Raw genomic sequence first — 23249 nt, 5'->3', positions numbered from 1 at the left:
CTCTCCTTTTTAGCATCTCCCTTTACCTGAGGTTGGCGACCCTCAGATTAAACCATCACCTAATGAGGAAGTGGCCCCACAATATGACAACTTTACTTCATGGAAGAATGTATCTACTGCAGCCTTAAAAACAATCAGTGACCCTCCCTCTTAAGGGAAAGGCATTCCAAAGACTCACAATAATGAGAAAAAAAACCTCCCCCTCATCACTGTGTTATACTCCATTCCGCAATTTTAGTCTCTCCCACAACGGGAAACACCCTTTCGCCATCTGTCCTGTCAAGCCCCCCAACCCGATGTCCATGTTGAATATTTTGCCCTCCAGCCACTCGCTCTCTACCTGTAACCCGCTGAGCTGTTGGCACAGTGCACAGCTCCCCATCACGGCCGTAAGTCTGGTAGTCATGTTGGAAAATTGCAGCTGATTGGTTGCTGATGAGCCTCGATGGGCTTCCTGCTGCCAATTGGTGGATTGTCATCGCATGCAGTCCTGGCCCACAGAATGATTGACTGTAGGAGGCATTCCTGCCATGTACCATTCTGCCAACACACTTGCACTGCCAAGGGTGGCTGCTGGATAGGAACAGCAACAGTTCTCTTCCTCTGAATCTGAAAGCCACCCCTCAGCACAGCTGGTGATTCCTGCTTGAAATGTGATCGTCTTGGGAGGAGACGGCAAAGCAAGGGGGAAATCGACATTCCAGCAGTCATAGAGTCAAGGAGGTGTACAGCACGGAAACAGACCCTTCGGTCCAACCCGTCCATGCCGGCCAGATATCCCAACTCAATCTAGTCCCACTCGCCAGCAACCGGCCCATATCCCTCCAAACCCTTCCTATTCATATACCCATCCAAATGCCTCTTAAATGTTGCAATTGTGCCAGCCTCCACCACTTCCTCTGGCAGCTCATTCCATACATGTACCACCCTCTGCGTGAAAAAGTTGCCCCATAGATCTCTTTTATATCTTTCCCCTCTCACCCTTAACCTATGCCCTCTAGTTCTGGACTCCCTGACCCCAGGGAAAATACTTTGTCTATTTATCCTTTCCATGCCCCTCATAATTTTGTAAACCTCTATAAGGTCACCCCTCAGCATACGACGCTCCAGGGAAAACTGCCCCGGTCTCTTCAGCCTCTCCTTGTAGCTCAGATCTTCCAACCCTGGCAACATCCTTGTAAATCTTTTCTGAACCCTTTCAGGTTTCACAACATCTTTCCGATAGGAAGGAGACCAGAATTGCAGGCAATATTTCAACAGTGGCCTAACCAATGTCCTGTACAGCCACAACATGACCTCCCAACTCCTGTACTCAATACTCTGACCAATAAAGGAAAACATACCAAACTCCTTCTTCACTATCCTATCTACCTGTGACTCCACTTTCAAGGAGCTATGAACCTGCACTCCAAGGTCTCTTTGTTCAGCAACACTCTCTAGGACCTTACCATTAAGTGTATAAGTCCTGTTAAGATTTGCTTTCCCAAAATGCAGCACCTCACATTGATCTGAATTAAACTCCATCTGCCACTTCTCAGCCCATTGGCCCATCTGGTCAAGATCCTGTTGTAATCTGAGGTAACCCTCTTCGCTGTTCACTACACCTCCAATTTTGGTGTCATCTGCAAACTTACTAACTGTACCTCTTATGCTCGCATCCAAATCATTTATGTAAATGACAAAAAGCACCACTGGTCACAAGCCTCCAGTCTGAAAAACAACCCTCCACCACTACCCTCTGTCTTCTACCTTTGAGCCAGTTCTGTATCCAAATGGCTAGTTCTCCCTGTATTCCATGAGATCTAACCTTGCTAATCAGTCTCCCATGGGGAACCTTGTCGAACACCTTACTGAAGTCCATATAGATCACATCTACTGCTCTGCCCTTATCAATCTTCTTTGTTACTTCTTCAAAAAAACTCTTATCAGGTTTGTGAGACATGATTTCCCACACACAAAGCCATGTTGACTGTCCTGAATCAGTCCTTGCCTTTCTAAATACATGTACATCCTGTTCCTCAGGATTCCCTCCAACAACTTGCCCACCACAGAGGTCAGGCTCACCAGTCTATAGTTCCCTGGCTTGTCCTTACCATCCTTCTTAAACAGTGGCACCACGTTAGCCAACCTCCAGTCTTCCGGCACCTCACCTGTGACTATCGATGATACAAATATTTCAGCAAGAGGCCCAGCAATCACTTCTATAGCTTCCCACAGATTTCTCAGGTACACCTGATCAGTCGCAGGAGAGGGTTAATCATTGAGCATGAAACATGTTTATTGAGGTGCTGTGATCTCAAAGATTTTGAAAAATCATTCCATCCGAAAGCATCTGCTTCAGCTCTCAATGAGATAATGTTAATGTGGGTAATTATTTGTAAAGCAGTGCTGCATTTATTTGTCTTGTGAGGTAGCCTGTAATACCCACCAGCGTCAGAGAGGCTGCTAGAATCGTGGCCTGCTCAGTAAACTAGTCATTCAATGCCCTTTATCATTCAAGGATTGTTCGTCAGCAGTTCCCAGGAGATAGGCCTGTGGAAGACACAAAGCATTGTATTGCTATGAACTTTGTAAATTGTGAGTCAGCAGCCTTTACTGAGATTAATGCAGGCATTCTTGTGATAGTCGGCAACTCCACCTTTTATAGTTCCTGTTGCTCAACAGATAAAAGATTTATTCATTTCTTAAATCTGTTGTTCCCTCGACACCTTCCAGACTGTTCAGTTTGGGCTGGAATGTGTAAAAGGTGACGGCAGATTGTATACACCCTGTCTGATTTCCCACTGCTTTCAAATGTGTCATATTACCTCATTCACCCGGTCAGCAAATCTTATTTACTTCTTCTCGTGCACGTAAGTATGTGAAATGTAAATTTGAGGCGAAGTCAGCTCAGCCATAATCAACTTGAATGATTGTGTGGGCTATAGAGGGTCAACATCCTGCTCCTGGTCATATGATGGAGGATGCGATATAGTGGTTATGTCACTATGGGTTATGCACTGGATCAAAACCCACTGTGGGAACTGCTGTTGTTTAAATTAAGTTGAATAAGAATGTGAAAATAAAAGCTGGTTTTGGTAATACTGACCATGCAGCTTTCCATTTTCAGCTGTTGTAAAAACCCAAACCAGTTGACTCATATCCTGTAGGGGAAGGAAAGCTGTTCCCTGGTCTGGCCCCCATGTGACTCCAGACCCTGTGAAATGACCGAGCAATCCAGTCAGTTCAAGGGCAATGAGTTGGACAGCAAAAGTTGGCTTTGTCAGTAAAAGCCCACATCCCAGGAAAGAGTGTTTAAAAATATTAATTTACCTTAATTTTATTTCTACTTCTTCCTCGTGAGGTAACACCTTCTACAGTCTGTTGATAGAGAAATATCTCCTGAACTCCCAATTGGATTTATTGGCGATTATCTTGTATTTATCACCCCTAGTTCTGGTCTCCCCACAAATGGAAATAGTTTCCCCACATCTCACCAATAGAACCCCTTTGTCATCTTAAAGACCTATAACATGTCAACTCTTAGCCATGTCTATCCTAGAGAAAAGAGCTGTCACCTGTGCAAGCTTTTCCTGTTCTGTAATCAGCCTTCTACATCTTTTTCTGAACCGACGCAGTGACTCCACACCTATAGCTTTTTGCAATCCTGAAACCATACCTGAACAGGCGTCTTCTCATCTCAGTTTCTGTGTACAAATTTGAATGCTCTATCTCAGCAAAACAGCTCAGCAGCAGTGGGCGGGTTTGTGGTGCTCCAGTTTGTGATGCTCCATCACTGATCCGGTAATCCAGAACCCGAGGCAAATGTCCTGGAGTTGTAGCTTCAAGTCCCACCATGGCAGATGGTGACACTTGAATTCAATAAAAGTCTGGATTCAAAGGCTAACCTAATGGCGATCACATAATCACTGCGAATTGTTGTTTAAAAACCCATCTGGCTCACTTTGCCCTCGCGGGAAAGAAATCTGCTGATCTGTGTGTGACTCCACACCCACACAGCAAAACGCCTGACTTCTAAATGGCTTAGCAAGGATACTTGGAGATGGGCAAAGAGTACTGTCATGAAAAGAATAAATATCTTGGTGGTACTGAAAATGTGTGCCCCCACCCACCCAAAAGGTTACCACGTTGAATGGTCATTGCCTCAGTGTAACCCCCGCTCTGCTAACATTAGACTTTGTCTTTTTTCTTCATCTCCAACAGCGAATCTCCATGTAAACGCAATAGGTGGAGACTATCCTCGGTACAATGAAGACTCTGCCATACACTCAGTGGCTTGGGTAGCACTGCCCATCATGATTGCTCTTATTCTAGTCATAGCTCTGCTGCTCGTCAACCAGAAGAAACAGTGGATCCCAGTGCCCTGTTACAGAGCTCCTACAAAGGTATGTTGTCCTTCTTTCTGAGTATACTCCTGTATAACTGGTTAAGGAAAGTGTGTGGGGTTTGGGTTTGATGATCATGAAATGTCCACATTGTCATAAAAATGCATCGGATTCCCTATTACCATTCAGAAAACCTTAGTGAGCCCAGCCTACATGTTGATTCGTAACTACCCACATAATCTATCACTAAGTTGTATCAAACTACTGCACACAAAGGCAGAGCTGATTAGATTAGATTTGATTCCCTACTGTGTGGAAACAGGCCCTTCGGCCCAACCGGTCCACACCAACCCTCCGAAGAGTAACCCACCCAGATGCATTTCTTTCTGACCAATACACCTAACACTATGGGCAATTTAGCCTGGCCAATTCACCTGACCTGCACATCTTTGGACCATGGGAGGAAACCAGAGCACCCGGAGAATGTGTAAACTCCACACAGACAGTCTCCTCAGGCTGCAATTGAACCTGGGACCCTGGGTGCTGTGAGGCAGCAGTGCTAACCACTGAGCCACCATGCCGCCCTGTAAAAGTTAGGGCTATTTTCCCTGGAGAGTCAGAAGTTGAGGGTGACCTTTCAGAAGTTTAAAAAATCATGAAGGGCATGGATAAGGTGACAGCCAAGGTCTTTTCCCCAGTATAGGGAAGTCCAAAGCTCAAGGACATAAGGGTAAGGTGAGAGCGGAAAGATTTGGAAGGAACCTCAGGGACAATGTTTTCATGTTGAGGATGGTGCATGTATGGAATGAGCTGCCAGAGGAAGTTGTGGAGGCTGGTACAATTACAACATTTAAAAGGCATCTGGATTGGTATATGAATAGGAAGGGTTTAGATAGATATGGGCTAAATGCTGGTAAATGGGACTAGATTAATATAGGATATCTGGTTGGCAGGGATGAGTTGGACTAAAGGATCTGTTTCCATGCTGTACAGCTCTGTGACTTTAATTAAGGATAGAAAATAAATGGCTTTGCCAAGGAAGTTCACATCCGAAGAGCAAAAAGGAATTGTATGCATGTGTTCACAGAAGGTAAGCATGGAATCAGGGTCAGCTACAGTGCTCCTACAGGACCGGAGAGGAAGCTGTAATAGAGAGTGAATAATGGGCAAGTTTTAACTGGTGCTCTTGGAATCCTTCCCCAATGGGGAAACTGCATTTTCAAAAAAGGAGGAAGCCAGTACAGATTAATTGTCAAATGAGAAATATCTCAATAAATGTGCCTCTGATCTGACAGTATATTCCAAATTCAGTCTTCGAGCCAACTGGGCCAGTCGTCAGCAGGTTATTCAGAAAGTAGCTCTTCCAGTGTAGATTAATAAAATGGACTAAATTAGTAATACACTGTGGTATAATTTGTAAACTTGTTATAAACGTACTCATTCAAGATTTTGAAACAAGATAAAGCCCTTTGAACCACCTCAAGTTCTTGTGTGTAGCTCCCAGCATTTAATGGGTCATCCATTTGAAAAGATCTGTTAGATCTGCATTTATTTCCCTCCCCTTTAACATCCCACTTGTTAATTTTTTTATTAATGGAATATTTATACTGCGAACAGAACACACAGATGACTTTGGAATAATTGACTGGGAAGTGTTATTGAGCCAAGCATTGAGAGAGAGAACTGAATTAACTCAAGGGGTTGCTGAATTACTCTCGGTTAATTACTGCATCTTTCCTATTGTTAATTCAGCTCCATTGCTTTTCAGTGGCAATTACTCGAATGCACTTGGCAATTCACTATTTAAGGAAAGCTCATAATAAGTAGCTGGGAGAAGAGGAAGGATGTGTGCAGCTTCTTAGTTACAAAAGGAGACGGGTGCTGGATCTCAAACCTGATGTGGTAATTGTAGTTTAGAACAGAAACAAATCCCAGCTGACACTCCAGTGCATTGGAGCTGCTGCCTTTGACATGAAATGTTAAACCAAGGCCCCATGTTGGGATGATGTCAACAGTCCCATTGTTCTTTTTTGAAGTGTTATGCCCAGAATCCTGGCCAATATTTATCAAAACACAGACTGCTGGCTCACCACCAGATAGCTGTTTATGGGAGTTTGCAGAGTACACATTTAACTATGATAGTGACTACACTTCAGGACTACCCAGATGACTGCAAAGCGCCTCAAGATGTCTGATAGTGGTGAAGAGTGCTGTATAACTGGAAGTCCTTATTCCCCTTAAATCCAATGGTTTACCGCAAACATTAGAAGCAGCTCTAGATACACCTTGGCTCAGGCTCCCCGATAATCCTTACAGTTCTGAACGGTCTGAATTGCTGCCTTATCATTGGTAAGCGTGGTGCACGTCACTGAAATCTACCAGTAAGAATTTGTCAGGTTAGGACCCTGGACTGGATTGAGTCAGCTGTTCTCAGGCAGCGAGGCCGTACGTGGCTTCTTGCAAGTTGGCTATTTATTAGCACTGTGGCCTAGGACTCACTGGAATATACTCTAAGAAAATCTGAGACTTTAATGAGGGAATAGTTAATCTTTTAATAATGAACAAGAATTGTAGTGAATGGTACCTGTGAGCATTTCTGAAAGTAAAAGTAATTTGCTGTGTAATTAGAAGGCTCATTAAGGAGATAAATTCTTTCCCACCAAGCCTTCTGTACTTGAGGCATCCATCCTCCCTCCCAGTTCCCAATTTAGGTTCAGTCTGTTAGCACATGACTCCAGCATCCTATTCAGTCCTGGGATGAGCTTCAACCCCCTCTTATATCCAGTACAAAAACTGCTTTTTCACATCAGCACAGCCGTGGCTGTCTCTGCTGCGCACTTACCTTCCATTACAGTTGAGCTCCTTATCCACTCTTCCATCACGGCAAGAATCAACTTCTCCAGCACTCTCCTCACCAACCTCAGGACGAGTACCTGACGAGAATGCCAAGTTTCTTGCACTGGGGGCAGCATTTTCTGTTTGGGCTCAGGAGCCCAGTGTCAGGATCAATCACAAGTCTCACCATCAGGAACATCACTCAGCAGCAGCCTTCCCAGGACTGGCCAGCGAGTGGCTCAGGAGACAGTTTTCCTCCAGTTAATGCTCTTGAAGCTGAGGGGCTCAATAGGACACTCAGTCACCTTCAGGTCACCTGTTTTAATTAATCCTTAGATTGAGTTAACAGGCTGAAAATGTGTTGCTGGTTAAAGCACAGCAGGTCAGGCAGCATCCAAGGAACAGGAAATTCGACGTTTCGGGCCAGAGCCCTTCATCAGGAATGAGCTCATTCCTGATGAAGGGCTCTGGCCCGAAACGTCGAATTTCCTGTTCCTTGGATGCTGCCTGACCTGCTGTGCTTTAACCAGCAACACATTTTCAGCTCTGATCTCCAGCATCTGCAGACCTCACTTTTTACTCGGTGAGTTAACAGGCTGCCTTGTTCCTGACCCACTCGAGGTTCCAGGAGCTGGCCGTGAGCCTGGACTGTGAAGAGTGGAGAGGCTAGACACACCATCCATATGGGAAATATCCTGTTTCCTCCCTTTATTCCCCCACCCTGTACACTGGAACAGAAATCCCACCTCCCCATCTCTCTCTGCACTTTCCTGTTTGCCGGTTGGAGAATCATAATGGCAGAACAGGAGATCAATTCCTTTGTGCTTCGCATGACTTTTTGAAGGAGTTACATAAATTGGTCTGACTCCTCATTCACTCTCCCACACAGCCCTGCATTTTTTTTTATAATTACGTATCCAGTTCACTCTTGAAAGTCACGATTGAATCTGCTTCCACCACACTTTAAGGCAAAGTTGAAGACAGATTCTTTTATCTCCTTTAGCGCTTTGACGTTAGGCCCATCAATGGCCCTGTCCCAGCCAATATCCCCTGACTTGCTGTTCTCGCCAATATTCTTTGGTCCTCCCCCCTTTGCCCTACTCTTGGGTTCACTTTTTAAACCTCCCAATTCTTCAGCAGCTGATAGAATCCTTTCTGTCCCTATGAAGCATTATTTTCTTTTTACTGCATCAAGGTCCTGTTGAAATGCACATTGTTGATAATAAAAGTTGGTTCCTTGTCAAAAGAGGTGGTGGTGTAGTGGTAATTTGCCGAACTTGCTACCCACTAACCCAGGTTAATATTCTGAGGACATGGATTCATGTCCCACCATGGCAGATGGTGAAATTTAGATTAATTTTAAAGCTGGTCTAATCATGATCATTGTAACCACTGTCAATTGTCATAAAAATCCATCTGGTTAACTAATGTCCTTCAGGGAAGGAAATCTGACATTCTTACTCAGTCTGGCCGAACTGTGACTCCAGACCCACATAGCAATATGACCTTAACTGCCCTCTGGACAGTTAGGGATAGGCAGTAAATACTGGCCTAGCCAGTGATGCCTGCGTCTCATGAGTGAATTAAAAAAAAAGGGATTGAACTAAATTACAGCATTTGCTAAATTATCCACACTACAAAAACCTACTTCATACTTACCTGCACAGAACTGTGCAACTTAAAGAAATCTGAGTCAACAAGAGGAAAAGAATGAGAAAATAGGAGATCCACCGCATCAAAGAGCTCATTCATTCCATATGATGATGTTTTGTGGAAAGAAAATTGCATTTATTGTTCCATCCCTAATTGGCCTTAAGAAGGTGGTACTGAACCACTACAGTGTGCGCTAAAACGTGGATCACATGTCAAAAAGATAGTAATACATTAAAAAGAGTGAGAAACAGAAAGATCCGGTTTTGATATGACCAAGTTGGTTCTTAAAGAATAATAGAAGTGATGAAAGTGTATCATCATGGCATAGACAGACAACACAGGGGAGCTAACACCTTCAACGTATTGTCTAGCTATCACCATTGTTCACAGCTAACCCGAGAATGCAACTTTTTAAAAAAAAATTTTTTGTGATTTAGACATGAAAGAAGTGAAACTATCACTGTATTCTAACAGATGAAAGGCTTGACAGGCAATCAATTTTTCAATGTATAATTTCAGTTACATCACACTGTAAATTCTTGCTGTAAATTCTGTTAGGATTGAGCCCTCCACTATCACCTGATGAAGGAGCATCGCTCCGAAAGCTAGTGTGCTTCCAATTAAACCTGTTGGACTATAACCTGGTGTTGTGTGATTTTTAACTGTGAAAATGTATGTAAGAGATCAATGCCATAATGTAGGCATCATATTTCAAAACGTCATATTAGTTGCATTTGTTACAGCTACAAACTGGTCTGTGAGGAAAAGATAAACACTGCAAGTCATTAATCTGAAGCCTGAAATGTAACATTTTAATGAGTCACTCGCTTGTGGTAATTGACTGCAGTGAAACTGAGTGTAAGAGGCAGCCAATCTGATAGCACCCTGTTTCAGTCCAGACCAAATTGTGTCTCCAGATTTACTTCAGCTTTGCTTCTTGGCTCGGGAGCTCAGATCCATTCTCAAACTAAGCTCCAAAGTTGCCAATAAGTCCTTTCACAGAATTGGGCAGTGTGATTGTGACAATGAAACGCCAATCCACTTCCTCTGCTGTGTCACCTCTTTCTCTTTAGATGGAGCCTGCCAGTTGAAGTCTGGCTCACTTCCTTCGCGTGTGTGTGTGTGTGTCAGGCATCGAATTTGGCTCTGGCTCCCCAGCAGTAGAATGCATTATGGGGACAGAATTTAAACTCATCAGACCACTCAGAGGAGAGGCATTGTGGGTAATGTGTGAAAGGATCAGAGGTCGAGGTATGTGTGGCTGTACCAACTGGTTCCACAGTCCAAAGGCCAAGCACTGATCCTGGGAAAGGATAGGGACCAGAACCTCAATAGGGAGCTGGTCTGAAGTCGGTATGGGGTGTCCAATAGCAGGGCTGATCCAAGCAGGCATTCTTAGCTCATGAAGATAGAATCCCTCAGCTATACATAGCTGGCCCTCCACCATTTAAAAAACTCACAACCACTTAAATACTTAAGGAGCCAACCCAGAATCCCAATCCGTGCCTTAGAATGGGCTGGCTCTTCATCAATGTTCCCAGCTCCCGGTTAAAGGTGGAATGGGCAGGGTAAGAAGCAGGATTATGATTTTCAAGACTTTGACCACTCCCACTCTATCCCCCAAGCGTCAGCCATCACTGCTTGGGAACAGAAGTGAGTGGATATTTTTTCAGTGTGTGCAGAGCCATTCCCCAGCATTCTCAGGAGAGGATCATGGTAAGGAATTGTCACTGGATGAATGTGCTTGTGAGCAGCAACCAGAGAGAAATGGAAAATTGTCAGCACTTAAACAAGTTGGTGCACCTGGTGTTACGTTTGAGAAATTGAGAATGACTCCAACTAAGACTTGTTTCTCCCTCTAACAGCCCTCGTGTCTGAACAACCAGTTGGTGTACGTGGACTGTAAGAAAGGAACTATGGTTCAGGTGGACAGCTCCCAGAGGATGCTGAGAATGGCAGACCCAGATTCCAGACACAGCGGCTTCTACAGCATGCCAAACACAAAGCAAAACAATTTACAAGTGGACAGCTTCTATCAAACGGTGTGAGACACCTCTCTATGCAGAAAGACTTTTTCTTTACCCGCTACAAAAAAAAACAAAAAAAATCACAAAAAAATAACCAGCTACAATTGTGCACTTGCTTAATGGACTGTATTGGGTTTGTGAATTCATGTACAGCTCTGAGACTTTATCAGGATGGGCTCCGTTTCACTCCTACAGTGTGCCAGAGAGAGAAAAAGAATCATTCCCGCTTTTCCTTGTGATATTTGACCAAGTGTTTTCTAGAACACTTTAGCACCAAAGTTAAAGTTACTATGGGTTTATCTGCATGTAATATATAGCTGTAGAGAGGTGAAGGACATTATGTGGAAGAAGAATCCTTTCAGGTTGACTACCAAACAGCAACTTTCCAAGTTTGTAGACTCCTTAAGTTTTCTCGCTCTCTGTACCCATTAATGACAAAGCCTAACCCACCGAAAACTAGAGAGAAAGAGCCCTTGGCATGAACGTCCTAGAGTGTGCCACAAGTACAAACTACATAAGAGTGTCAGCATGGTCCCAGGCCTACCATAGAGACAATGATTTCTGTACACATAGAAACTCAAAAAGATAATATGGATTTTTGTTTTTGGTTTTTGTTGCTGTTGTTTTTAAGAGCATGGCAGATGTTAAGGGTGGGTTGACTGAGGCCATCTTAAAGTATATGTGTGCTGCTTTTTAATGGCCAGTTGGTTGGCAAGGATAGCGCGAGGCTGCGGCCTAAACTTCCTTTTTTTTTGTTTTGTATGATATTAGCACTGGATCATGTAAAGATACTACCAGAGATGAGGACAACCACATCAGGCTTTTCCCTGAAAACCACCAGCCTCTCTGGTGGCTTCCTAAGAGTTTCGGAAGGTGGACAATAGAAGAAACTTTGTTGGACAAAGTTCCTGCTCGATATTGAATGAGAAAAAGAGACTGGGTTTTGTACTTACTGGTATACAGACTAGAGACTGCTTCCGTGGTAGGAAGCTTCGTAATTATATATTACTCAAGCACCTTTTTTGAAGCTCAGAAAAAGGAGATTATGCTTTGTGAAACATTAGCATTATAGGAATATTTATGTTAATATATATTATGCTAAAACAAAAGTATTTGTACATATATATAATTTTCTATGTTTTCCTGTTTAATGTATTTATATCCTAGAGAGATTTTATCCAGTTTAAAAAAAAAATTAGCTTAACAGTCATTCCATTTTAGTGCTTGATGGCTCACAGGACTCCCAAAAGGAAAGAGCATCTCATTTTACCTAAGATTTTGTGCCTTTTTGCTGACGGCTTCAGCACTGCTCTCGCTACTTCTGATTTCAGCCTCTGAAGGGCTTTAAAGATCGCAAAATGGGTCTCACAGTTATCCATAATACAGTACCAATGCTTGCCGATCTAGAATTTTTTTCTCCCCCACTTAAAAGTTAGCCTTTCTTTTATCCAGCTACTATGTCGTTGATTAACTTGTACAGCTTATTGTGTTGGTCTGTTGTTTGATTCCTGTTGCAATTTAACCATAAGGATATTATGCACTGGGCAGCATTTCTTTTTTGGTTCTTATTATAAACAGTGTGCTTTGTACTTGTTTTGTCTTTTTTCTCCCCCTTGCAGAAGTTTTGACAGGCAGTTTTTTTTCTCTTCCCTGAATGCACCAGGCTCTCTATTTGTAAAATACAATAACAGAAGTGTCCCCAGTCGCAGAGTGAATAAAACTCAACGCCCGGTGCAGAGCTTAACTCACAGGACAAGGAGGTCCCAGTCGCAATTCCCAGGCCATGCTGAAAGCAACCCCTGTCAGCTAGGGCATCAGTAAGGGAGCCAGTGAATGGCCTCACGCCTCCCAGCTTCAGGAGGGAATGATTCGGCCAGTGTCCCTGCTCCCTCACGGCACACCTACCGGCGAGAACAGGATTGGGCTCAGTCTCATCGGAGACCAGAACACCACAGATGCAGCTGGAAATCTGAACTAAGAACAGAAGACGGCAGACAAACTTTGCAGGATGATGCTGGTGTTCGTGGAGAGAAACAAAAGGGTGAATTGTACTCCTCCCCTCGCGCCCCCTCCCGTAGCCCTCCCTACCATATTTGAAGGCAGGGCCCAGGGGGCTGATGTAGGGGAGATTGTAAAATGGACAGCTGGCCTGCCCATTCATTCCGACCTGTCTCCCACGTTACAGCGAGCAGGAACAGGTATCAGACAGCCAAGCCAAGCCAAGCTGCAGTTGGTGACCAATGAAGGGCATTATTCCACATCCTCCTGTTGTCGTTTTATGTGTTCCTAGAGACAAGGGAACCTGTGCTTAGTACACAGGGTCTTCTCCCCATGTAGTTGGCAAATGTGGGAGAGAGGTGGGGATAGTATTTAATTGGGCAGGTAGTATATTCAAACCCTTCCACCCTTAAACCTTCCAAACCCGGGACTTGAGTGTAGGGTAAACTTGACTGTAAGGTAGACTTGCCACTGCCTGATCGGTATGTGGTTCAGAAGTCCTTCCCTAGACAAGAGAGATTGGATTTCTCACCAGTGATTTCAATGTTCACCCCCTCGCACCGCCCGTCATCTCTACTATTGCTCCCCGCCACCGATCACATTCCTCTCCTACCTCTGTGTCATTTTACATCCACCTCAGTAAACCTGCAGCCCCAACAGTTCAGCCTTGGGGCCTCCGTTCACAGCTGTTTATTAAATCATCTCCTCCCCTCTGAGTAAAATCCTCCCTCTTTTCCCTCCCTGGGATGGTGTCTGTCATCACTCCCTCAAATTCAAGAGGCACAGACTTCTACCTATTAACCCCTCATTGCGGTTTAAGCTGTTAATCACTGGATCCGACTGAACTACACAAAATGTAATCGACCCTGTTCTTTGTCAAAACTGATCACAGCTCCACAATTGAGTGAAAACAAATATTTTCCTCCAAAGGGAACTCTGGATTATTTTCTCCATGAACCACTGACTTCTTAAGCCACTCCAAACCCACCTCTAACAAGCACAAAAGAGCTCATGGGCTGTGTCAGTATAGTGGAGCTCTTTTGTTGAGTTATGTCTGCTACGTGGTCCTCCTTCCCTTGTCCACCAAGCTGAGGGAACCCCTCCCCCCACAACGCTGTCACCTGAAGGATGATGAAGTCTGACTCGGGTGTTAGACATAACTCGATACACAAGGGATGATAAAACAGGTCATCTTGTGGAACCCTGCACACCCAACTCCCAGTTCCTTGTGATTGCTACCGTGTAACATGCCCAGGAGTTGTTCTTAGAATAAAGGTATAGTTAACCCTTCACTTCACACTGCCCTTGTCCTGAACTCATGTCTTTCACTTTTGTTCTTTGGTTCTTGTTCAGCCATATCTGACCTCACCTTGACCCTGAGAGCTAGCACATACTGTGTCGATCCAGTTCCTGTGAAACAGCTTCTCTACCTAACATGCACAACAGCCTGTGTTGGAAGTGGTTCCCTCTCTCATCCTCGGACGTCACTTCCCTGAAAAGCATGAACACCTTTGAACTACCCCCCTACCCTACTGTCCTTAATAGCTATCTCCCCGTCTCAAACTTACCTTTTCTCTGAGAGGTCCCAGAATGTGTTGTCACCCTCCATCTACCACTACCCATCCCCACACACCCCGTCCCGGCTCCATGGCGCTGAATGCTACAGGCCACTCACCAATGGAATAGTAGGACAGGTGGAGCCAGGAGAAGGTGAGCCAGCATTTTCCTGCTGTCTGTCTATCCAACCCTGCTCCGAGCAAGATTATAGGGAAGAGCAGGAATGGAGGTGGGATTGAGTGTGTAGCCCATGACTGTACCAATCGAAGGCCTTAAGTGGGCATTTAATGCCACATTAAAGGCCTCACCCTCCCCTACCTTCCTCACCAGCACTTGATGTAATGAGTGGCAGGAGAGATCTGCACCCAACACAGAGCCTGGGAGATAAACCCCACACACTGCTGGCTGATAGAATTGAGGAGCCTGTGTCAAAGTGCCCTGTGTCTACCAGAGTGCTCCTTCTTCTGCACTAGCCAGTCAGACACACTACCCACCATCCATTGCTGGGATCTGTCAGCCTGCTGGCCCAAGAGTGATCTTAGAGCCACTGGAATATTCAGATCCATCGCTGACTGTCACCTCCTGCCTTTCCTGCAGCACCCATGAGTACTCAGCACTTCTGCTTGGCATTGCCAGTGGACAGAGATGTTGGTCAATGCAGCGGAGTTTCATTCCTGGAGATGGGGGTAGTGAAAAGACCACCCTCCCTTCCCGCGCACACTAATTAAAGGGCCATTGTGCAAAGAAAACATTAACAATAGGTCCAGGGAGCCCAAACCTCAACGTGTCTCATCAGAAGTTGGATATCTCCAACTCTGGCTATTATGGTTACTCCCCCCCGCCCCCCACCTCATCCTTTGTTCCCAGAATAGCCTTCAGCTACATTACCCACACCACCTCTCTCTTCTCCCCATAATACACTTCTTGAAACCTACCTCTTTGGCCAAACCTTTTAGTCACTCATTCCAATATCCCTTCCTTTCAATTATTGTTCCACTGCTTTCCTATGAGGCACCATGGGGATACTTTCATTTTACCCCCAACTTAAAGGTGCTATGCAAATGGAGGCTGTCCATTTTGGGCGAACATGATTTATTTCCTCTATTGAAGTATGTATTATGGGTAATTGTGAAGAGCTCCAGATGGCATTGAAAGGCATCACAAACATATGTTGAGGGGGAGAGAGAGAGAGACAAAATAATTGACATGGTTCCTGGTACTGAAAAGTTACTAACAAAAGAACTACTGGAATGTTTGTATTGATAAGCTGGACTTTTTTTTTGTAGTATGCCTATTCATGGTTATAACTTACTAAATGTATTAAAAACAAAAGACAGGTCTTGGCACTTTTTGTACTAATTAGCCCTTTTTTGTGTAATACCTTTATAAAGTGCTTTCATGAGAAAACCATTTCCCAGTTTGCTTTAATGTGAAAACATTTGTACTTGTGTTTCGTAGTGGAATTCTCAAGTATTGTTGTAGATACTTGGGGTTGGAGCTCGCTGAACTTGAAGCTGAAAAAAAATCTAATTTATTGTTTGACCTAATTTATTAATCTGAAGATTAATGAAAAGTTAGAACATCGCAAGATGTACAGTTTTTTTTTGCGCTATTTGTACGGAAGGAAAAAGAAAGGTGATCTGGTTTAATTAAGGGTCGAGATTTTTTCCTGTCTACGTGACTGTTTCATTGTTCCCACACAGTGATGGTTATCTCTTGAAACTTGTTTTCTTTGCTGTCTCTACACCCCACCCCAACTTAGTCTCCCCTGCCATCCCATCCCTAACTCTCCCCACTTGTATATGGGAATAGAATTCTTCCTGTATGATCAAGACCAATTGTTTATTTTTTTCCCAACCAAAAGAACTATGTTGAGTTTTTTTTTTAAACAGGTATTATTTCACGACTTGTTCTTATTTTTGTGATTGTGGTTGAATTTTGGAGGTGACATAAAAAAGAACTAACAGAATGCAGGACATATGGGGTAAGATGCTTTTTTAAAAAAAATATGAGGGGAAGAAAGATTGCTGTCCACTACGTACTGTATCCATTTCACTCTTGTACTTTGGTTACTGTTGTGCTAATGTAAGATAATGCAAAATATTTCTCAAATAGATGCGTATGTGGCACTTGGAGTGCACTGCAGTTCCGCAGTTGGCTTGTTTACTTTTTTTTAAATGTAAGGCATTTTCTTGTAAATTCGCTCTTGACAGCACAATAAACATCGTTAAACCCACTCCTCCTGTTTGTAGTTGTGATCCTGACCCAGCCTAAATTTAAAAGTGGTCACCTCCAAGGCACATGCAGGTCATTGAGCAAAAGGTTGCACTTATCAAATAGCATTGGGCTCATCTGACATTGGACCAGACAGACAATAATACTTTAAGGGATTGTGGAGCTGAGCAAAATATCTTTTACTTTTTTCCTTCATTACTGGACATCTGTTCTGCCTGAATTAAAATTACTGGAAGCACCAAACGTCTGTGGAGACAGGAACAGTCAATAGGTCAGATCCATGACCTTCAGTTAAAACCCTGTTCTGTAATGTTGGGTGGATCCAAGACATGAGGCTTCTAATCTCAGTCAGAATGCACAGAGAATATGTTGGAGCTGGAGGTAGTTGCTAACATGACAGCGAAAGAGTTTTTGGTGGAAATCTGATCAGACACAAGAGAGAGGGAGTAATGTGCAAAAGACCAAATGAAATCCCATCAGAGAAAAGAAGTGCAAACCCTTCAAGGTAGACATTCCTACAAGAAACACAGCAAACAGTTAATGTCGCAGACCGAAAATATTAACGTTGTTTCTCTCGATAAAGTGTGGTGCTGGAAAATCCACAGCAGGTCAGGCAGCATCCGAGGAGCAGGAGAGTCGACGTTACAGGTAGGACCCTTAACTCTCCTGCTCCTCAGATGCTTCCTGACCTGCTGTGCTTTTTCCAGCATCACACTTTATCAATTCTAACTCTCTAGCATCTGCAGTCCTCACTATCTCCTAACTCTGTTTCTCTTCCTGCAGATGCTGACAGATCTGCTGAACATTTCCATGATTTTCAGTTTTTCTTTCAGATATCCATCCGCAGTATGTTGCTTTCTCGAGCCTGCCTGTTGAATAGGCAGTGAAGACCCAGCAAGATTGCTTGCCCAACAATCCCACCTCAACCAGAAACACATTAGTGGCCCAGAAATCCAAAGGTGTATGAATTTGGAAGGCAAAGAAATGAAGTGTGCATTGAGTGTAGGCAAGTGACATGGAGTTTGGCTGAAGCTATGGGCAGAACAGAAGAGAGTGTCACTTCCAGCAGCAACCCACCAAGGCTTCTTTGACAACACCTTCAAAACCCACAGGAGTAGCAGATGGTGTTTAAATTAAGGTGCTGTATTTTGGGAAAGCAAATCTTAGCAGGACTTAAACATTTAATGGTTAGGTTCTAGGGAGTGTTGCTGAACAAAGAGACCTTGGAGTGCAGATTCGTAGCTCCTTGAAAGTGGAGTAGCAGGTAGATAGCATAGTGAAGAAGGTGTTTGTTATGCATTCCTTTATTGGTCAGAATATTGAGTACAGGAGTTGGGAGGTCATGTTGCGGCTGTACAGGACATTGGTCAGGCCACTTTTGGAATATTGCGTGTGATTCTGGTCTTCCTATCAGAAGGATGTTGTGAAACTTGAAAGGGTTCAGAAAAGATTTACAAGGATGTCAGGGTTGGAGGATTTGAGCTATAGGGAGAGGTTGACAAGGCTGGGGATGTTTTCCCTGGAGTGTCAGAGGCTGAGGGGTGACCTTATAGACGTTTATGAAGTCATGAGGGGCATGGAAAGGGTAAATAGACTAGGTCTTTTACCAGGGATGGAGGACTCCAGAACTAGTGGGCATAGGTTTAGGGTGAGAGGGGAAAGATTTAAAAGAGACCTAAGGGGCCACTTTTTCATGCAGAGGGTGGTGTGTGTGGAATGGGCTGTCAGAGGAAGTGATGGAGGCTAATACAATTGCAACATTTAAAAGGCATCTGGATGTGTATATGAATAGGAAGGTTTGGAGGGTGCTAGCAGGTGGGACTAGATAGGGTTGGGATATCTGGTTGGCATGGAGGAGTTGGACCAAAGGATCAGCGTCCATGCTGTACATCTCTATGACTATGAATCACTCATCGAGAAGGACAAGGGCAGCAGCTGCATTGGAACACCACTATCTGAAAGTTCCCCTCCAAGCCACACACTATCCTGAATTGGAAATAGATCACTGTTCCTTCAATGTTGCTGGATCAAAGTTCAGAAACTCCCTACCCAAAGGCATTGTGGGTCTACCTACACCAAATTAAGTGCAGCAGTTCTAGAAGGCAGTTTACCACCACCATGGCAACTTGGGATTGCCAATAAATGCTGGCCGAGCCAATGATGCACACATCCCATCAAAGAACAAAACGTGCCCTAGGATCATGGTTCCTGGCATTAACCTCCCTTTAACCCTCTTTCCGCTGGTAAGAATAGGATCTCCCACCATCTGTTTATGATCCATCAATGTGACAGCAAGGAACTAGTGAAACTACTGTAATTGTTCCAGCCTTATTTTCCTGAGCTACCCTCTCCTTTGTCTACAGCCAGAGGCCACAACTAACAGATGCCAATTGCCTTGAGGTGTTAACAGCTTTGCACCCCATCATGCAGTCAGTACAGGTCAATGTTGCAAGTCTGGGTGATGAAGCCCTAATTGTAATGTAGTACCTGAGTGGCCTGGCATTCTGTCCAACTCACTGGTTTCCAAATTATTTAACAATCTCATCTCTATTAAATGACCGTTCCTCTCATTCAATAGTTATCTGCACTTCAACAAAAGAATGAATATCTGTGAAGCACCTTCAAACAATTTCACAGGATGAAACGTCATATAAGCACGTTTTCCCCAATGTGCTGCTTCTTGTATTTTGCAATGTTAGAGACATTAAGTTGAATCTTGCAGTTTTTGGCAAAGTGAAAATTGTGTTACTTTTTTTTGCAAGGATTCTCACTGTGAGTCCTGGTACCAAATTCACTACATTAACTGCCTGCCTCACTCGTATGGAGTCCCTCCTATCAATTCTTGTCCCATCTTACCATAAGTTGTTCCCAGAACTTGCCACTTTTTGGATATCCATCGCAAGACTGATATCACTTTTGCGAAAGCCATTTTTAAAAGCTGCCCTGCAGGGTTTCTGATATTTGCACCAGACTGAGGAAACACAGGGAAATTGTTCCACTATGAGGGTAGGAACCTGGAAGACTTACTGGATGGGGTGTTGTTGCCACAGGACATTCACCATCTCAGGACCATCAGAGGAGACTATGACACTAGACTATGTCAACTGGTCTGAGCAGGGAGACAGAAGAATTGCAAGTCTAGTATCTCTGGGGGAGGGGGCAGAGTGCAATCAGGAAGGGCAGGGATGCGGTGATTATCCAAGTGGGTACTGAGTGAGTGAGTGAGTGCTATGATAAAGAAGTCCCTGAGTTAGGTGCATGTCCCTGATCACACAATGTCCTTGCTACAGCATTACACCCAAGGTGCAGCATTGGAGTATAAGAAAAAGTATTCAAGTGGATCGGAGATGTGCCATAAGGGTTCCTAGAGGCTAGCACAAGTTGGATGCCAATGTTCATGCACATGGGTTTGTGTGATTGGTATCCATTCAGAATACCTTAAGATGATGGTGCCCAGTGTCCAAGTGATGATCTGAACTTGCCAGGTGCCCGCTCTGATTTCCATGTTGAGAGTTCTCAACATGTAGCTCATTCAGTTTGGTGACATGAGCTGAGTATTATTAAGGTGAGGTTTGGCCTTCATAGAGTGCTTAACAAGCAATAATTCCCCCTTCATTGGCAACTCACTGCAGCCGAATGAGAAACGTTTTCACTACGCAGCAAACAATGCAGCAAGATGCTCCAGACATCAAGATAGACCGCATCAGACATCTCATCCAAATCCGCCACAAATCTCATCATAACTCACATTCCTCAGATTCAGTACTTAAATTACCTAGGCTTTCAATAAAAAAAAGACAGCTGAAGTGTTTACTAATGGTGCTGAAATACGGAAAAGGCTGTGGTAATATCCCTACTCCTGGACCAGGACCCTCAGCTTCAACTCCCATCTGCTCCAGAGGTGTGTAATAATATCACTGAATTAGTTGATTAAAACGATAGAGATGCAGAAGATTTCGAGGGATCTTGTTTCTGCGGTGGTAGTGTCTCTGCATCTCTGCAACCCAAGTTCACGTCCCACACAGGTTTGTAAGAACATCACTGAACTGGTTGACTAGACAATATAAAAAAGAGCTGGGTTCTACACACCTGGTTGTCTGTGTTTGATTTTTTAAAATTTGATGGTGCATTTTCAAAATTTAAAGGAAAGGTTCTTCCCCAGTGGGGGGCATGGCTTCTGGAAAAGGAAAGATGTAAATTTAAACAAAAGATTAGAAAAAGAAGAAATAAGGAAGATTGAAGTTGAAGGATCAGCAATTTCAGTGAACTCAAAACTCATTTTGTGAAACAACATTAGAATCCAGTTACATTCTCTCCCATCTTTTTCCATCGAATAGAGGTACAGAACCTTGAACTAAATGTGAGGTGATGCACTTTGGGAAGAATAACAGGAAGGCAGAGTCCTAGGTCAATGGAAAGATTCTTGGTAGTGTGGATGTGCAGAGGGATCTTGGAGTCCATATGCATATTTCCCTGAAAGTTGCCACCCAGATGGATAGAACTGTTAAGAAGGCATACAGTGTGTTAGCTTTCATTTGTAGAGGGATTGAGTTCCAGAACCGCAATATCGTGCTGCAACAATACAAACTGCTGGTGTGGCCACACTTGGAATATTGTGTACAGTTCTGGTTGTCCCCTTACAGAAAGGATGTGGAAGCATTGGAAAAGGTGCAGAGGAGATTTACCAGGACGTCGCCTAGTCTGGAGGGAAGGTCTTATGAGGAAAGGCTGAGAGACTTGGGTCTGTTCTCATTGGAAGGAAGAAGGCAAAGGGGGGATTTGATAGAGACATGCAAGATGATCAGAGGATTAGACAGGGTAGACAGTGAAAGACTTTTTCCTAGGATGATGACGTCAGCTTGTACAAGGGGGCATAGCTACAAATTGAGGGGTGATAGATTTAGGACAGATGTCAGATGCAAGTTCTTTACGCAGAGAGTGGTAAGGGTGTGGAATGCCCTCCCTGCTAATGTAGTCAACTCAGCCACATTAGGGAGATTTTAACAATCGTTAGATAAGCACATGGATGATTTTGGGATAGTGTAGGGGGACAAGCTGAGAATAGTTCACAGGTCGGTGCAACATCGAGGACCGAAGGACCTATTCTCCGCCATATTGTTCTATATTCCATTTTCTAGATGTACCAACAAATTCAAGAACAGTTTTCCTCCCCCCCATTATTAGACTTCTGAATGGACTTCTCAAATGTTACATTCAATATTTATTGTGGCTCCCTGGGCACTTTCTCTCCAGCTGTAATATTGTATTCTTCACTCTGTTCTATTACCCTGTTGCACTTTGTATGGTATGAGCTGCCTAAACCGCACACAAACAAAACTTTTTATTGTACCTAGGTACGTGTGACAATAATAAATCAAATCAAATCAATTTAAAAAATATTCAATAAAGCTAAAATAAAATTGCTGGAAAAACTCAGCATCTGTGAAGAGAAATCAGAGTTAACATTTCGGTTCGAGTGACCCTTCAACAAAGTAAATCCATGCTGAGCTATCTCAGCAGCTAAAAGCACATAAATCAGGTAAAAAGCTTCCATCTGACTTTAATATATTTGATGATGCAAGGGCTGTGCTTTGAAGAACAGCATAAAGAAATTTGTTCCCTACAGCCAACATGGCCTATCCTATAACATCACCGATATGATCAATTCAGTTGGCTAGCAAGCTGGCTTACAATGCAAAGTGATGCAAATAGCATAGATTCAATTCCAGCACGAGCTGAGCTTACCATGAAGAACTTACTTTCTCAATCTCTCCCTTTGCCTGAGGTGTGGGGACCCTCAACGTAAACCATGACTAGTTGGATCTCTTTCTAATGAGAAGACATCCCTCTGGGACAATTGTGACTTTGCCTAATGAGGATGGAGTTGAAAATGAAGGACCGTACACCAAGGTAAGGAAGGTAGAAATGAAGAGTTCAAGATTGTGAAAGGACAAACAAAATTTTATTTGTCCTGAGCAATAAATCAGTAAGGATGGGGCATCAATATTATTGAATGCTGATAATATGCAGGAAGTTTAGAGGGAAGGTGGGAAAATGAGAAATTATGAGAGATTGGAGTCAATTTCAAAAGTGTACTTTGAACCCATGTACTTAAAAAGTCACCAGATAAACACTTTAAGAAGCAAAATATTAAAAGAGCAGATTATTCTAATTGTTGTAGATAGTCCCAGCATGGAAATGTTGGACTAAACGGTCTCCTCCTGTGACGAAGTCTGCAGCTTAGACATTGTTCTTCTGTTCCTGACCTGGGGTTGCTGAAGGTATTGGGAATAAAGTTTGTGAGAAGATTTGTAGCTCGGGTGCGCGTTGTTGTGGTTCTGTTCGCCGAGCTGGGAATTTGTGTTGCAGACGTTTCGTCCCTTGTTTAGGTGACATCCACAGTGCTTGGAAAACCTCCTGTGAAGCGCTTCTGTGATCTTTCCTCCAACATTTATAGTGGTTTGTCTCTGCCACTTCCGGTTGTCAGTTCCAGCTGTCCACTGCAGTGGCCGGTATATTGGGTCCAAGTCTGTGTTTGTTGATAGAATCTGTGGATGAGTGCCATGCCTTTAGGAATTCCCTGGCTGTTCTCTGTTTGGCTTGTCCTATAATAGTAGTG

General features: G+C 43.7%; 1 protein-coding gene across 1 annotated transcript in view; it reads left to right on the top strand.

The window, feature by feature from the left end:
• crim1 (cysteine rich transmembrane BMP regulator 1 (chordin-like)) overlaps positions 1–16631 on the top strand; it is a 206198-nt gene extending 189567 nt beyond the window's left edge. Inside the window, exons 16-18 of the mRNA XM_060831315.1 lie at positions 4204–4385; positions 10679–10855; positions 11612–16631. Coding sequence (XP_060687298.1) covers positions 4204–4385; positions 10679–10855; positions 11612–11626 — 374 coding nt within the window. The 3' untranslated portion in view covers positions 11627–16631. The remainder of the gene's footprint in view (positions 1–4203; positions 4386–10678; positions 10856–11611) is intronic.
• Positions 16632–23249: the final 6618 nt, after the last annotated feature.

This window comes from Hemiscyllium ocellatum, chromosome 10 (assembly GCF_020745735.1).
Source record: "Hemiscyllium ocellatum isolate sHemOce1 chromosome 10, sHemOce1.pat.X.cur, whole genome shotgun sequence".
NCBI classification, from domain to species: Eukaryota; Metazoa; Chordata; class Chondrichthyes; order Orectolobiformes; family Hemiscylliidae; genus Hemiscyllium; species Hemiscyllium ocellatum.
The sequence above is the reverse complement of the archived record's forward strand: the minus strand, read 5'-3'. Positions and strand labels throughout refer to the sequence as shown.